This window comes from Mustela putorius, unplaced genomic scaffold (genome assembly GCF_011764305.1).
Source record: "Mustela putorius furo isolate JIRA1106 unplaced genomic scaffold, ASM1176430v1.1 tig00000997_pilon_pilon_pilon, whole genome shotgun sequence".
Classification (NCBI taxonomy): domain Eukaryota; kingdom Metazoa; phylum Chordata; class Mammalia; order Carnivora; family Mustelidae; genus Mustela; species Mustela putorius.
This window is the reverse complement of record NW_025421527.1, coordinates 4323405-4339767: the sequence shown is the minus strand read 5'-3', so window position 1 is coordinate 4339767 and position 16363 is coordinate 4323405. Positions and strand designations below refer to the sequence as shown.

General features: G+C 63.1%; 1 protein-coding gene across 1 annotated transcript; it reads right to left on the bottom strand.

Moving 5' to 3' along the window:
* Positions 1–179: 179 nt before the first annotated feature.
* NES (nestin) lies at positions 180–9307 on the bottom strand. Its single transcript, XM_045086723.1, has 4 exons — positions 8291–9307; positions 7162–7286; positions 5396–5469; positions 180–5146 (listed from the first exon to the last, which is right to left on the bottom strand). Exons 1-4 carry the CDS (start codon positions 9068–9070, stop codon positions 669–671), a joined length of 5457 nt encoding a protein of 1818 aa, XP_044942658.1. The 5' UTR covers positions 9071–9307; the 3' UTR covers positions 180–668.
* Between the last annotated feature and the right edge of the window lie 7056 nt (positions 9308–16363).

Sequence of the window (16363 nt, the reverse complement as noted above, 5' to 3'; positions counted from 1 at the left end):
GACGGCCACCCGCCCCCCACCCTGGGCCCCGGGAGGCCTTCCCGTTCCTTCTCTCCGCAGAGGCAGCCCCTCCCCAGCACTAGCTTCGTCCCCAGTCACCCCATCTCTACTCCACCGGGCCCCGAGGACCCCCCCCCCCGCCCCAGGGAAGGAAGAGTCCAGATGTTAGAGTCCAGATGTCAAAGACCAAAGATTGCTTTATTCAGGCAGGGATGAGCCGGACTCAACACGGCAGGAACACGGGGTGGGGGCGGTCAGAGCCTGGGAGCACCCCCTCCCCCGGCGGCCAGACCCCCTGCAAGGGTGCAGCGAGGAGGGACAGGGCAGGGGAGCCCTGCGGTGAGGACCACCATAGCCCCCTGCCCTGGGGGGCAGCCCTTCCCAGAGGACAGGAGGGGAGAAGGGGTGTGGCAGGAAAGGGGCCTAGTCCTACGGTGGTCCGGCCGGCTGCAGCCTCCTGGGACGGCAGGGTCTGCGGGCTGGGGCGCCTTCCGGAGCCTCTGTTCTCGGGACTCCCCCCTGCTTCACCCTGGCCGGTCAGGCCTCTGGGACAGAGGCCACGGGTCGAGGGATCATAACTTAAGGAGTTCTGCCTCTGAGCAGGGAGGGGACATAGGGACCCCCCAACACGCACCCACACCCCGAGTCCTCAGCGAGCGGGCTGCTCTCTAGTCCTCCCCTGAGGACCAGGAGCCGACATCATCCCTTGGCGTGAACTTCAGGAACTGGCCCACGCCCAGGTGAAGAGGAGGTCCTGCCCAAGGGGACTTCAGGGCACCCCCCTCATTGTCCTCCTCCTCCAAGGGGCTGCCTGGGTCCCCCGCGGGGCCCCCCAGTGTCCCCTGCTCTCCTCTGTCAGACTGCTGCAGCCCGTTCACCGCCCCCCCACTCACACGCTCCAACTCCTCCTTCAGGCTGGGGCCCTGGCCAGGGACACCCAGGCTGTCCCCCACCCCACCGAGTGTTCCCAGAGGGTCGGGGACCTGGTCCTCCCTCTCCAAGGAAACGGGGCCAGACTCCCCGTCCGAGCCCGAGGGCTCCGAGCTGTCCTGGGACTCAGTCTCCAGGGCGGTTCTCCGGACACCAGCGGCCGCGTCCCTCGGGCCGTCAACCCAGGCGACGGTGCCATCTGTGGCCTCAAACCCCGGGAAGGTCCCTCTCGGAGGGCCATTCAGGGCCGGGAGGGGACGGACAGAGGACCCTGGGCCCCACGGGCCGGCCCCTGGCTGCCCCCCATCCTCTTCCTCCTTGTCTTCCTCTCCCTCCTCTCCACTCTCTTCCTCATCCGCAAACCCGTCCGACTCGCCCTCCCCGGCCCAGGCTGCAGGCTCAGGAGCTCGGCCCAGAGGTTCCACAGCCTCCCTGGGGACCCCGGGAAGGCGAGAAGCCTCAGCCTCCAGGTCCTCAAACTCCTCCGACAAGTCAGAGTCCTGCCCGCATTCCTCCTCCTCGTCCTGGTCCTCCCCACCCCCTCGCTGGGCCCCACAGCCCTCAGAGGTCGGGACGGGAGGGCTCCAGCCTTCCTTTCTGGCCTCCCCTTGCGGGGAGGGCCTCGGCTCTCCGACCGGATCCCACCTGGGGGAGGCCTGGGACTGGAGATAGAGGCCCAGCGGAGTGGGGTCCGGGAGGGTCTCCCCAAGCTCGTCAGCCTCACTGTCTTCCCTGTTCTCGCCCTCCCGGAGGTCCTCAGCGCTGCCCTCAGAACCCAAGCCCTCCTGCTCCCCCTCCAGCCCTGCCAGGGCCTCCGCTCTGCCGTCCAGCCCCCAGCCAGCCTCCCGGCTCCCCTCAGCCAGGAGCTGGAGCCCAGGGGCATCTCCAGGGACCGGGGTGGGTGCCCGGGGCTCAGTGGGCCCCAGCACTAGCTCTGCCTCTCCTGCTTCCTCCAACGCCAGTGGCCCGGGCCAAGGGGCACCCCTACTGCTTCCCCCGGGAGAGGGGCCCTCGGTCTCGGCGGGGAGCCCGGACTCTGCTCCCCAGGGGGCCTCCAGCTCTGCCTCCTCCCAGCCTCTGGAAGGTTCCAGGGGGTCCATGCTCCTCCTGGACAGGGTGGAAAGCTCTGGGTCCAGAGCATCTGCCTCCTCTGGGTCCTCTCTGGACCCTTCTGAGCCCTGCCTCCTCTCTCCCTCCAAACCTTCCTTGCCTGTGGGTGGTGTCGTCCCCTCCTCTCTGGCCGGGCAGCCTGGGTCCTCCGGCCCCCCCACCTCCCGCTCTGGTCCCTGCCAGCTTCCCGCGGCAGACTCGCCCACAGCTGTCCCTAACCCCAAAGTGACCTCTGGGGAGGCCTGGTCCCCCCCGGGGGACTCCTGTCCACCTTCCAACACCAGCTCTCTCGCCTCAGATACTTCCTGGGCAGGTTGGATGCCTGGCGCCCGGACTTGCTCTGGTGGCCCTTCGGGGTCCCGGAAGCCCTCAATGCCTCCCTCCCCGCTGGCTCCCTCAACTGGCGCGCTCTGCTCTCGGGGCTCCGGGCTCCCCGGATGCCCCTCGCCAGCACTCCAGGCCTCCCCTGCAGCCGCCAGCCACAGTTGTCCGCACCCCTCAGGCTCCTCCTTCCCCGCGAAGCCACCGGACTCCCTCACGATGATGGGCTTTGCCTCAGCTTCCTGGCCCACCGCCGCCCTGCCAGGGGGCGAATCCTGATCCTGTTCTCCACATCCCAGCGTGTCTTCCCGCCCCTGCTGGTGGGCACGCGCTGGCGACTGCCGTCCTGCCTCTTTCAGAGACCTCGGCGGCTCCAGGTCCCCCGTCTGTGCGGGGGTCTCTTCCTCGGTCGGGGACCTTTGGCTTTCCTGACCCAGCTCTTCTGGAGGCCCCTGATTCTCTAGGTTCCACTCACCCACACGGCCCAGTGATTCTCGAGCCTCCTTTTCTAGAGGCCTCGGCATCTCCTGGCTGTCTTCCACAGACTCCAGTGGTTCTTGAATTTCCTTGTCTAGAGGTTTTGTTGTCTTCTGACTCATTTCTTCTGGAGACCACAGTGGCTCTTGAGTTTCTAGAGATTTCAATATTCCCCAATCGCTTCCTGCAGACTTTGGTGGTTCTAGATTCTCTGACTCTGAAGATCTCCTTGCCTTGCTGCTCTCTTCTTTTAGGAACCATAATAACTGTTGATTCTCATTTTCAAGAGATCTAAATATCTCCTGGTCTTTTCCGAGAGACATTGGTGGCTCTGGTTTCACCTTTTCTAGAGATCTTAATGTTGCCTGGTCTTCTTCTACTAGACACCCCACTGGATCCTGATTCTCTTTTTCTAGAGATCTCAAAGTCTCCTGGCCTTCTTCTTCTAGGCACTCCACTGGCTCCTGGTTTTCTTTTTCTAGAGGACTCACTGTCTCCTGGCCTTCTTCTTCTAGAGACCCCAAGGACCTCTGATTCTCTTTTTCCAGGGATCCCAAGGTCTCCTGGTTCTCATCTTCTAGAGACTTCATTGACTCGTGGTTCTCTTTTTCTAAAAGTCTCAGTATTGCCTGGTCTTCTTCTACTAGAGACACCATTGGTTCCTGGTGTTCATTTTCTAGAGGTCTCACTGTCTCTCGGTCCTCTTCTAGAGACCTCAAGGACCTCTGGGTCTCTTTTTCTAGAGATCCCAATGTCTCCTGGTTCTCATCTTCTACAGACTTCACTGGCTCCTGGTATTCTTCTTCTAGGGGATTCAGTGTCTCCTGGTCTTCTTCTAGAGACCTCACTGCCTCCTGGTTCTCTTCTACAGGTATCACTATCTTCTGGTCCTCTTCTTCTAGAGACCCCAAGGACCTCTGTTTCTCTTTTTCTAGAGATCCCAATGTCTCCTGGTTCTCATCTCCTACAGACCTCTCTGGCTCCTGGTATTCTTCTTCTAGAGGTCTCACGGATTCCTGGTCCTCTTCTTCTAGAGACCTCAAGGACTCCTGGTTCTCTTTTTCTAGAGGTCTCAATGTCCCCTGGTCGTCTTTTTCTAGACACCTCACTGGTTCCTGGTTCTCTTTTTCTGGAGGTCTCAAGGTCTTATGCTTCTCATCTTCTGGAGAGTTGAGAGACTCTTGGTTTTCTTTTTCTAGTAGTCTCAAGTTCTCTAGATTCTCATCTTCTAGAGATCTCAATGGCTCTTGAGTCTCCTTTTCTGAATCTCTCATTGACTCAAAGTTCTCTTCTAGACACCTTTCTAACACATGATTTTCCTTTTCTGGATATAAAAATGTCTCTCCATTACCTTCAAGAGACCCCATTAGTTCTCCATTCTCCTTTTCTACAGATTGCAATGTCTGTGGGTCCTCTTTTCCTACAGGTTTAAGTAGCCCTTGAGTCTCTTTTTCTAGAGGTCTCAGTACTTCTACATCCTTCTCTTCTAAAGATGTCAATAGCTCTTGATTCTCCTTTTCTAGATCTTTTGATGCGTCTAACCTCTCTTCTTCTAAAGATCTCAGAGATTCTGGATTCGCCTCTAGAGATCTCAGTGTCTCGTGGCTCTGTTTTTCCAGAGATATCAGCGACTCTTGAATTTCCTCTTCCACAGACTTCAGAGTTTCTTCTTCCAAAGGACCCTGGGAGTCTTGGATTTCCTTCATGTTCAGAGCCCCATCTTCTTGCCGTGTTTCCTGCTGCAAACTATTCACCATTTTTACCTCTATGGCAGTTTCTTTCTCTGCCAGCCCCCAAATTTGCCCTTCACCTTCGTCCTGGAATCTGCTAACCATTCTAGACCCCCTGGGTTCTCTCCCTTTGGCCTCTAAACTACAGGGGTCTGGGCTGAGACTTGGGGCCAAGGAGGTGTGATCCTCAGAAGACTGGCCAGTACCGGCCTCTTGTTGCTCACCCCCAGGCTCCTCTGGTCCTGGCAGAATGCTGGAAGGGATGGCCAGAGCCTGCATAGCCTCTGGGGCCTGCTCCCTCCCAATCTGTGGCTGGAGCAGGGAGAGGGGGGCATCCTGTGCTCCGATCTCTGCATCTATAACAGCGCAGGGAGCCGGAAGTGTGGGTGGGATGGGGGTGCTGGCCAGGGTTGGGGTACGGGCCTGGAGGAATTCTCGGCTCTTCAGAAAGCCTGGCACAGGTGTCTCAAGGGTATCAGGCAAGGGCAAGGAGAGGGAAGTAGGGCTCAGGGCAGAAAGCAAAGGTCCCAGATGCCGGCCCTCTGGGGTCCCAGGGAAATGCAGCTCCAGCTTAGGGTCTGGAAAGGCAGAGGGGAAGAGACAGTGTCAGTAGGGACTGGCGGGGAGTTTCGAAGCAGCTACCACTTCTGGCAAGAGTGCCCGTGAGCCCTGCCCCACCTTCCACTGGCTCGGCTGAGAGTCCACTCACTGGTACCGGAGGCCAAGGACTCAAGACCTAGACTGGGTCTCCCAGGATAGGAATTACTCTGGGGCTTAAAGAGCAAAGAAGGGGGTGGGGTGGGGGAGGGCCTGACCCCTCCTCTTACCCTGGAAGCAGAGAGAAGCCTTGGAAACACCACCAGGGGTCTGCAGCCTGGAATTCTCAGCCTCTAGGAGGGTCCTGGGGATGAGGGAGGAGATGTGGGGTCAGCCGTCTGCCCGTCTGTCCGCAGGCCTCTGGCAAGCCGGCCTGGGAGGACTCGGCTGAGCCAGTGTCCCTGGCCCTGCGGGCTTCCTCTTCATTCCCACTGCCGCACAAAAGCCACACGTGGGGTCACACTTGGCTGAGCCCGGGGAGTCCCATGGACAGAAACCACAGCATCGCACACATGCTTGGGACACACGGCCAGACTCACACACAGCACATTCCCACACAGTCCACACAGTGTGCACACACCCACACAGCCGCCCCCACCCCCAACCCTAGGCCAGTGATCTCATCCTCCCTGTGGGGCCGATTCTCATGCTAATCACCGCCTTTGTCCACAGTTCAGTCTGGAGGGTCTGAGTGGGGGGCTTCCCAGGGAAGTGGGAATTCTCATGCTGTTCCCATGGGATAGGCTCCCTCCTTCTCCCCCAGGGCCCCCAAAGCTGGTCACGGACAAAAGCAAATGAATTCCGCGCTCTCTCTCCAAATCCTTTTCATGCCTCAAAAACCAGTGGTTAAGCCGGGCCTGACCCTTTCCCCGGGTGGTTTGACTGGGGGTCGAAGCCCTCATCCTGGGATCTCTAAGTACTCTGGATCCCAAGCCTTTGGGGGGCAGTGGCAGTCTTTGTGTCCATGACCCTGCCTCGGTGCCCCACGGGGAATGAGGAGGGTCCGGGGATGGGGTGGGGGGTGCCGAGCATCCACTTCCTGCTCCTCTCAAGGACTCTGAGTCTGCTTAGTGTCTGCCGTGATCTCACCTCTGTCCTTGCCCACGGGGCTCCGACTCTCTGAGCTCGGGTTCCTCCTCTTCATCCCAGGACCCTCACTGACCTTCCCTCTCGGGACCCTGCCTTCCCTGACCTCCTGATCCTGTCCCGGGGTCCCTGTCTTGGGTGGCCTGTGAATTCTTGGGGTACTGCCCTTGCATGTCTAGCTCTGGCCCCACCCGAAGGCAAAGCCCCATCCTCAAGTTCCATCCCAGGGTTCCCCCCGCAACCCCCCAGGCCAATTTCCCAGAAGAGACTGTGGCTTTGAGAGAGGCAGCACTTCCTCGGTCTCAGCCTTTCTGGAGCCAACAGGAAATGTGATCAGCGGCAGGGCTGGGCAGGGCCAGGGGGCTGGGGCTCAAGGGGATTCAGGCCCCTGACATTCAGGATGGAAGAGGCCTTGGATGTCACCCAGCCCCTCCCCCACCTCCAGACAAGGAGACCAAGGCCCAGGTCGGGTGCCCCCGGCCCCAACCTGCAGTTCATCCTTTGTGGGGTTCCCCGGGGACATCATCCTCTTGGCGTGAGCATACACACACGTGCGCACGCACACACACGTGCAGACTGGGCTTTTCAGCCCCTAGGCGGGGTCTGGATGGAGAGCTACCCCCCCACGCCTGTGTGTCCAGCGGTCTCTCCTGAAGCCGTCCCACTCAGCAACATCACCCCCCCTTGGGGGACCTCCTAGGCCCAGGAGACTTTTTCGTTCCTGAGCACACACCGGAGCAGGTGGGCTCTGGTGGGACACGCCCTAGTGGGGTAGGACGCCGGCCGGGAGTCACAGCTCCTGGCGGCAGCCCAGTTCCCACCACCCATGGCTCTGGGCCCCGCTGGTGGTGACCTGGCCTCGGAAGGGGTGTGCGCGTCCGTGCGCCTGGCCGGGCCCGGAAACCCATACCTGTAGGTAGCCACCTCCAGGCTGAGGGACATCTTGAGCTGTGCCAGCTGCTGCCGACCTTCCAGGACCTGGGCGATCTGGCCCTGCAGGCCGAGCTTCTCCTGCTCCAGAGCCTCCACAGCAGACTGCAGAACAAGGGGGGGACAGCCCGTGAAGGGGCAGGCTTCCCCCCTAACGAACCCGCGGGCCCCCTGGGCTGCAGCTCCCTCTGCCCCCTGGTGGATCCCCCGCCCCACAACCCTACGTCCTGCCCAGGGCACCCCCTCTGGGGTTTCTGAGGTCTGCGACCCCTCCCGGCCCTCTGGGAGTGAATGGGACTGCAGCTCCCACAGGAAGGGGGAGGGGAGGGAGGAGGAGAGACGGATTCCAGGGAGGAGACGGGAACAAAAGTGGATGCAGAAGGAAAAACGATTAATCAAGAGGCCTGGAGCCCGCAGTCCCGGTCCCGATCACTGTCTCCCGTTCTCACACGAGGCCTCCACCCCCTCCACTTCCCACATGTTCTGGAATCTTTCTCCTCTGAGAGGAGAGGTGGGAGGTGGCGGTGGCCAGACCTCTGTCTGGCCCAGACGGGAGGCTATTTTCTCAGCTGCTGGTCCCATCCGTGCCGCGTCACGGGGAGCAGCTGTCCCGGGCTCTGGAATGTGCTGGGGGGGAGCTGAGCAGACGTTACAGGGGAGTGGGACTGGGGCCGCACATGGGGGCCACTGAACCCCTCTCGTCAGGGGGAGGGGGCAGTTAGGAACTGGGCAGACTCAGCGCTGGGGAGCAATGGGGGCTGGGAGTGGGGACCTGTGCATCTTCTGAGCAACACCAGAGCCCAGGAGAAGCGCTGCTGGGGGGTGCTGGAGGGGGTGGTTATGGCCAGACAGTGAGGAGGCCACTGCCACCGACCGTCCTGTGCCTGACCCTCCCCTGTCCCTCCTGGCAGGCCAGGGGTGTGCTCTTTGACACGGCTCTGAACCCCCCACCCTACTCTAGACAAAGTGGGGGACGTCCTGGCACCAGGACGGGCTTTCTAAGTAGTGGCTCCTGACTGGGCAGCCACCACCAATCCCGCAGCCCGCTGCCTTCCCCAGGTCCCTGAGCCCCACGGAGACCGCAGGGCTCCCCGCCCTGCCCCTGTCACCTGGAACTTCTCCGTGGCACGCAGCCGCTCCTGCCAGCGGCCCTCCAGCCTCTGCTCCAGCGCGGCCCTGCGCTCCCGGAGGCCGCCACGCTCCGCCTGCAGCTGCTGCAGCTCCAGGCGACCCTCGCGGGCGCCCTGCACCGCGCGGCCCAAGCGCTCGCGGGCCTGGCCCAGCGACGTCTCCATGCGCGCCACGCGCTCCTGGTAGCCACGCACCGCCCCGCGCCACGCGTCGCCCAGCTGCCGCGCCAGCTCCTCCAGCTCCGGCGCGGGCGCGGGGGGCCCGCGGGGCGCGGCGGGCCGGCTGGGGGCGCGGGGCCGGGCGCTCAGGACCGCGCGCTCCTCCTCGTGCGCCGCGCACACCACCTCCAGCTCGCGCTCCAGCTCCGCCGCCCGGGCGCTCAGCCGGGTCTGGGCGCACTTCTCGGCCTCGGCTGCACGCCGGATGCGGGCCGCCTCGGCCGCCGCCCGCTCCCGCGCCAGCCGCTGCTGCTGGCACTGGCCTGCCACGCCCGCCACCTCTTCCGCCAGGTTGTCGCGCGCCACCTCGGCCGCGTGCTTCTCCCGCCAGCGCTGGTCGACGAGGGCCCGCAGGGCCGCCAGCTCGTCGTCGGCACGGGCCCGCCAGGAGGCATCCCCGGTCTGTGCCCGGAGGCCTCCGAGCTCCGCGCCGAGCAGCTCATTCTGCTCCTCTAGGGCCTTCACCCGCGCCAGGTAGGCCTCCAGGCGCCGGTTGAGCTCCCACATCTGAAAAGATTCCTCCCCCAGGCAGCCCTCCATCTTGCTCGTGAGCCTGACCCACCGAAGGCGGAGAGACGCCGGGCAGCGGGAGAAGCCAGCAACTCTCACAGCTCTTAGGACGCACAGGGAGGGGAAAGGAGACCTCCGGGGACAATGACGGGGCGGAGCGAGAAGCGGCGGAGCGACTGAGCGTCGGGAGTGAGAACGAGGCTATTCATACTCCCGCCAGCCTGGCGGGAAAGGGGGCGGGACCCGGGCCTTAACCCCTGGAGTTCAGGAAGCGGGTCCCGCCCGCGTCCGTGCGCCGCGCTGTGCGGGAGCTGGAGCGAGCACGACGCCTGCCCGGGGAACCCGATCCCACGAGAGGCTGCCTGCGGGGGAGGCCGTGCCCAGAGCTGGGCCTGTGGAGGGGGCCGGGGACCGACGCCTAGGGGGGGCGGGCGGGCATGGCGGGGGTTGGGGGTCGGCAGCGGGGCGGGTCCCTGTTCCTCAGCACCCGCAGCAGAGGTACCGCTTACGAAGTCCTCGGACTCGGTTTCTCATCCACAAAACGGGAGCAATGATGGGCCTCTCACGGGACGTCGGTTCGTCTCGCCCTGGAGAAGGCGGCATCGCAGAGAGGACGGGGGTGGGGGGACCCCGCGTGGAGAGAGAGTGCAAGGACGTTCTGTCCGGAGGTGCGGCGTGTGCACAGACGCCGGGACGCGGGGAGATGCGCGGGGCGGTGCGCGCCCACCGCTCCGCTCGGTGCTTCCCGCCGCTCTTCCCTGTGGCCTGAGGCTCACAAACCCACTGTTCGGGGAGGGCAAGGCTCCCCCAGTTCCCAGGGAAGGGGGCCCCTTCCCGCCCTCGGTGTCACGAGGCGTTTAGTGGGCAGAGGGCGCCCCCCGGTGGTGAGCGGCGGGGCCGCGAGGAGGAAGAAGGGGCCCTCCTGGTCGCGGCCGGTCCCTTTCCTGGTCCTTGTAAGGGGCCGGATCGTGTTCCCACGTCTTACCGGCGCGCTCAGACGGAATCCGCAAAACACACCTTTGAGGATTCTGCATCCTGGAAGCTGAGAGATCACTGGCGTGGGAGCCGCGGGGCGGGCCCTCTGGAGGAGGGCACCCTCTGCCCGGTGGAGGGGCCGGTAAGGTGCGGAGAGCACAGAGGAAAGGGCAGCAGCGTCCAAAGGGGCCAGAGGGGACCGGGGGAGGCAATTTCTGTTCACATAAATCCAGATTAATCTAGGAAGTGTTAACCACGCCCCTGCCGTGTGTCAGCCCTCGCCCCAGCCCAGGACAGTGACATTATGACCGAACCTAGCCAAAGTGTCCGCGGAGAGCTGGGGGAGCTGGAGCACGGGCAGGGTTTCCGGGTTGGGGGGCGGGGGTAGAACAGGGTCAGTGACCAGACGGCGGTCTCACCAATACCCCACCCCTGTCCCCAGGCCAGCTGGGCTTTGGAATTCACTCAAATCGTGGACTAAAGGCCTAGGAGGGGCTGGTGGGAGCAGACCCAAGGCTGAGGCTTCTCCACCCTCACATTAGCCCACAAAGTCTGCTGTCTGGCCTGGGCTCGGGGCTCCCAAGGCCTGTGTCCAGGAGAGAGCAGCCCATCTGACTTTTGCACTTTCTAGCTAAAGGACCTTGGGCAGATCACATGACATCTCTATGTGCCCCTCTGTGTACTGTTTGGTAAAGGAGGTTAATACCCATTCCCATAAGCTTGTTGTGAAGATCAAAGCAGACCACGTGTGGGGACGTCTTCAAAGACCATCCCCACGAAAGCCATCACCTGGAGCCAACTCTCTCATGAACCCTGGGGCTGCGTTTGGGGATCCTGGAGAGAGGAAATGCTCAACATCCTGAAGAGGAGTGTGGCACTGAGTTTCCGAAGGCAACCACAGCCTGGCGGAGCTGCGGAAATGCTCAGCCGACCGCCAACAGGTAAGTGACACTTGAAGCGATGACATGTTCAGGGGAAGAAGGCCCTCCGTTGGGGCCAGTGGGCACTCAGGGGGCGCGTGGAGGGCCACATGGCCTCCTCTCCCCTGCCCTGGGGTTGTACTGGATTCCCGGGACTTTTGTGAGGCTTTCGGCTGCACTTTTGTTCCTGGGCCCAGGCCACACGGACCACATGACACTCCAGTGGGCAGACACAGAGTTCAGCGGCCGTCCCCAAAGCCTGATGGCCGCGGACGTTTGCTGAAGAGCCGGAGGAAAGCGCAGACCTCATTTGTCTGATCTACGGCTCGTGCAAGAGCCGAGACAGTTTGACCAAATAGGAAAAAATGAACCCAATGACGTTTAATGGGGATATATGTAAAAATCTGCTTTTGGTTTCAAAGTCAGCAGGCATAAGAAGGGAACAGTGAAGAGGAGAGCTTCTCCGCTGAAGACAGACCGAGGGTCTTAGCGGACCACAGCTTGTTGTGAACCAGTGCTGGGAAATGGCTGCCCAGCCCAGTGAGCGGTTAATGGACACGGGGTGTCCAGACCAGAGGTGAGAGCCCCGTTGCCCTCAGTACGTGGAGGATAGTTCTGGACACTGTTTTCAGGGGGACTTTGAGGGGTTGGAATTGATCCCAGAGGAAGCGGGCAGCGAGAGAACCTGGAATGATGTTCGATGGAGGATTTCTCCGTCTGCTCCTGTCCCAGTGAAGCTCCAGAACTAGAACTGGGAGCCTCTGAGCCCCACACCGCCCTGGAGGAGCATCCCAGAGCCACTGGGAAGGTCTCTGCGCCCCATCCACATGGGCTGGGATGCTGCTCCGGAAGGCAGGCTGCGGCTTCTCCCTCCTCGGCTCAGAGAAGTGTGATGCCCTCCACGGCGAGAGGATGCGGGCTCCCGAGGGGACCAGTCTTCACAGGGGGGCTGCCTGAAGGGCACGCTGGGGTCCTGGGCCAGGAGCGTGCTCATCTCCCTCTGGGCCTGGCGGAGTTAGGGAAACAGACTCTGGATGGGGATGGTGGGGACAGAGGGTGCCCTGGGGAGGGACAGGTGAGGTGTGGTGTGCTAAGAAGATGCCGTGAAAGGAGCTGCCGTGGGGCCGTAAGCCCTCCCGGGGGGGGCATCCACGCCTGAGGGGCCTGACTACAGCACTGGCTAAGCGGCACTCAGCCCCGTTTCCCCCTCCCACGGAGAAGCTGCCAGAGGTCCTGAAGGGACCGCAGAGGGAGATAGCGGCCCTCCCTTTGCCTCCCTGTCCCCCTCCTTCCAGCCAGCCAGCTGGGCCTGGCGTGGAGGCCCGTCCTCCGCAGCAGGGCAGGGGGCCTTCCCCGCCTCCATCCTGGCCAGGCCACGGTCGCACAGACAGCAGGTAAAGAGCACTGCGCAGGGCCCTATCCCTCTAGGCCACCTGGAGGCGTCAGTGCGCCGCTCTGGGTCTTGGTTTTCTCGTGAATGTACTGGAACAGCAATCCGGAGCCCCCTCTCGAATGCGGGGGGCACCGCGTGCTCTGAATAAATTTCATGAAGGAATCACAGAGAACCCCTGTGGGCACCCGTCCCGGAGCTTCTGGGCGTATTGGACACAGGGGGCCACACCATGGGACCCACAGACAGGCGGGCAGAGCAGGGTGCTGTGGGGTTAAAGTGGGGCCTCTGCCCTCAAGACAGCAGGGAGCCACGGAAGGGTTTTAACCTCAGTCACGGGGTAACCTGCTCAGACTTGTGTCCTAGGAAGGTCACTGCGGAGGACTGAGGTGGGGTGGACGGCGGACGGGGGGACGGGGGGAGCCATGAGCATGGACGGGCCGCTCCCGGAGAGAAGGTACAGAAACAAGACGTGCTGTCCCCTCCTGTCTGTGGGCACTCCGGGCCAGGGGTCCGGTGAGCACCCCACAGAGAGGCAGCCTTCCGGCTCCCGGCTCCCCGCGGCCAGTCTGCCGCCTGTAGCGGGGTGTGGCGCCAGGGGCCGCTGTTGCCTCAAGAAGCCTCCATCCGCCCCCCAGAACCGAAAGTCTGAAAACTAAGTTTTAGGGAGTGAGGCAGGTACTAGCGTTGTGCTGGTGCCTGGTTTTCACGGGAGGAGACGTCCCGAGAGGGTGACCGTCCGAGACCACACGGTCAGAATCTGGACTGTGCGCGCCTCTCTCTGGGGATGAAGCCGCTGGGGTCACCGCACACGTCAGAGAGAGGGAAGCACAGACAAGTCTAGTCTCTGCTGTCCCTCGTGCTTCTCCTGTCATCTGGCTCGGGGCCACCGTAGGGCACACGGAGCCAGGAGGTGACCGACTTGGGACACAAGCCGCTCTGGCCTGGTTAGAGTTGAGTCTCCCTCCCCCTCCACCCCCAGCCCGCCCAGCTTCAGGAGAAGTGCACAGGGAAGGACAGGGGAGCTGCTGGGGGCGCTGGAGCTGGGATCGGGGACACGGGCCGGGCCACCAAGGCCTCCCCACACAGAGCCCCTGACGGGTGTTTGCTGCCTCACAGACCATAGCCGGGGCTGAGTTTGGGCTGGGGCACCGCCCTGATGGAGGGCACAGACACCCCCTTCACCTCATGCCTGGAGCAGTGGGGCAAGGCTGCGGGGGAGGCTGTGCAGACCACCGGCTCTCGAGGCACACCCGAGTGGGAGTCCTCCGGAGACCCCTAAACTCCCTGAGTCCCAGCTTCTCATCTGAGGCGGGATGGTGAGACCTCCGGGCCTGAGCCCAGACGGTTTGCTTTGGCCTGCCCGATCCTTCCGGGGAGCTCACAGATGAGAGCGCCAGGATGGGGGTGGGGGGACGTGGGTCCTGGCGCCCAGCGCCACCCGAGCACCCGAGCCCAGGCCTCCTGGCCTGCGAGGCCGTCTGGGAGGGGATCGCACACCTTCACGGGACCAAACGCGGCTCTCCGAAGCAGGCGTGCGTGTCCTGTCCCCACCAGCGGGCCTCAAGCAGGTCCCGTGGCTCCACACCCTCCAGGCGCTGGTGTTTGGCTTTTCCGGGCTGCGCGCTGTGCGCTGTGCTCATTGGATCCGACCGTGGGGGTCACCGCCGCGCGGCTGAAGCCCACGAGCGAAGGAAGAGCCGGGGCAGAACCTGCACAGTCGCATCCCGGCAGAACAGCGCGTCCCGCGGACACGGGCGCACACACAGCGTCTCCGGAAAGCAAACGGATGCTGGAACTGAAGAAGAGGACGGCGGGCCTCCGGGGAGCAGGACAGAGACGCAGGGCGTGGAGGGGTAGGCCGTGTGTGCAACAGAATTCTTTTTTTTTTTTTTAAGATTTTATTTATTTATTTGACAGAGAGAGATCACAGGCAGGCAGAGAGGCAGGCAGAGAGAGAGGAGGAAGCAGGCTCCCTGCTGAGCAGAGAGCCCGATGCGGGGCTTGACCCTGAGACCATGACCTGAGCCGAAGGCAGAGGCTTTAACCCACTGAGCCCCCCAGGTGCCCCTGTAACAGAATTCTTGATGGACAGAGCGCATGGAGTATTTGAAAGTAAATACAGAGGATGGGGTCATCCTGGGCATCTGGGAGCTCTTGGGTAAAAGGGCCCAGACTTTTCTTCTGTGGGTCCAAGAAAGGCCTGCGAGGCAGAAGCTGTGGGGCCAGAGGTCAGCCCGGACAGGGCGGCCATCACCTGCTTCGGGACTGCAGCGGCTGTCACCAAGGGAGAGAGTGCTCTCTTGCTGGTGTGTGACCCACCACGCACTGGCTCATTCGCTGGGGTCTGTCCTAAGGACCCTGGGGGCTTCCTCAGGCCGGAGACTCCTGCAGTCCAGGAATGAACAGCCACTGTCCTGATCCCAGGCTCCGTCTTCTGCCCTCCGTGGAGAGGCTGCGGTTCCTGCCCAGAATGTTCTTTGGACCAAAGCAAGAGGCCTAGAAGTTAGTTGCAGGCAGAACTTGCTTGCGCTGTGGGACCAGACAGGAGCGGAGTGGGGTGAGAAAGGGCCTCCACCAGCCCCCATCCCAGCCCCCGCCCCGAGGCCCAACCTGCAGGAGCAGCTCCTGTCCAGCACCTCCTCCCCGGGGCTCTGGGAAGCCTGCCCCAGCCCAAACTCCATAGGTGAGGGGGAGGAGTCAGGACACCTCTCCCCTCATCTATGGGGTTTGGGGCCACACTGTCTCCCTGCTGGGAGTCCGGGGCCAGGCGGACCTACCAGGAGGGCGTGTGAGGGGAAGACCTTAGAGAGCCTGGTCTGAGGAACCTGGGTGAGGAGGGGCTCATCGTCGGGGCAGCTGGGGGGGAGGGGGAGGTATATTTATCTCGTGAGCTGGTGGCAGTAAAAATAACCAGGGGGCCCAAGTAACCCAAGCTTCCCGGCCGCTCCGTCTGTGGGACAGCGTGAGGAGGAAGCAGAGCCTGGGACCTGCCGTCCTGCTCCCACCCCGCCCCAGCCCGGGCACGCTGCGGGGCAGACAGGCGGGTGCCCAGGAGCCACGGCCACCAGAGGGCAGGGAGGGAAGGAGTGAGGGAGCCGGGAACCGGGCAGAACAATGCTGGCTCCCAGCCAGGAGCTCCAGTGGGGGCTGAGGGGGGGAGCGTGGGGGAGGGGCGGAGAGCAAGGGAAGAAAGGTGAGGGAAGTGGCCGCAGCGTCCCCACCCGGCTGCGCCCACGCACTTGCCTGCCTGGTCCCCGAAGCCACCTGTGAGCGGAGCGTGTCCTCCGGGTCCGTCTGCGAGGAGCTGACCCGGCAGCACCGCAGCACGAGGCACTTAAGTCAGCCCTGAGGAAGGACTTCCCTGGGGAGAGCGCAGAGGGCAGGTGGGAGCCAGAGAGGGCTGGGGAGGGTGACTCTCTCCTGGGCATCCTCCGGGGAGTCCCCCGGCGCCGCGGGGCTCGGCTGTGGCCCGCGCTCTCGTCCCGAGGCAGGTGGCCAGAGGGACGGCCTCACCTTTCTGCCTGGGCATTTCCACATTCCCTGGCTGGTTTCTGCGTCAGGAGCTGTGATGACAGAAGAGACAATCCCAGGAAAGCTTGTGTGAAAAGTTGAGCCTCTGCAGGGCGGGGAGGAGAGGCCGCAGGGGCAGGGGAGGGCCGTCCTCCTCCTGGAACCCTGTCCCGCACCGAGAGCTCCGAGGCCCCCCCTGGCTCCGGAGCCGAGGGGTCCTGTGGAAGGACAGGGTGGGCGCCTGGCAGGGGTCAAGACTACTTCCTCAGTGGCCGGGGGTTTATCCCCACCCAGGGTCTGCACAGAGCTGAGCTCTGAACATGTTTGCCAGGGCATAAACGCTGCCCGTCCGCAAAAGGCCTGGCCTGGCCCCTGGGAACCGTGATACCACATTCCCTGTGTGTCACCCAGGTAGGCGGAGGCCCCCCAGGCTTCCTCCTGGTGCTCGGATGCATCCCTGGGAGGGCCCACACGGGTGGGGGCTGGGTGTCCGGCTCCCATGCCGGGCCAGGCCAGGGGACCATG

Bases quoted from the DNA above. Each gene is read 5' to 3' on its own strand.
- NES (XM_045086723.1), bottom strand. From the start codon at position 9,070: ATGGAGGGCTGCCTGGGGGAGGAATCTTTTCAGATGTGGGAGCTCAAC. The intron at 7,287-8,290 runs GTGACAGGGGCA...CTTGTTCTGCAG, and splicing joins GTGCCACGGAGAAGTTCCAG to TCTGCTGTGGAGGCTCTGGA. The intron at 5,147-5,395 runs GTAAGAGGAGGG...CTGCCTTTCCAG, and splicing joins GGCTTCTCTCTGCTTCCAGG to ACCCTAAGCTGGAGCTGCAT.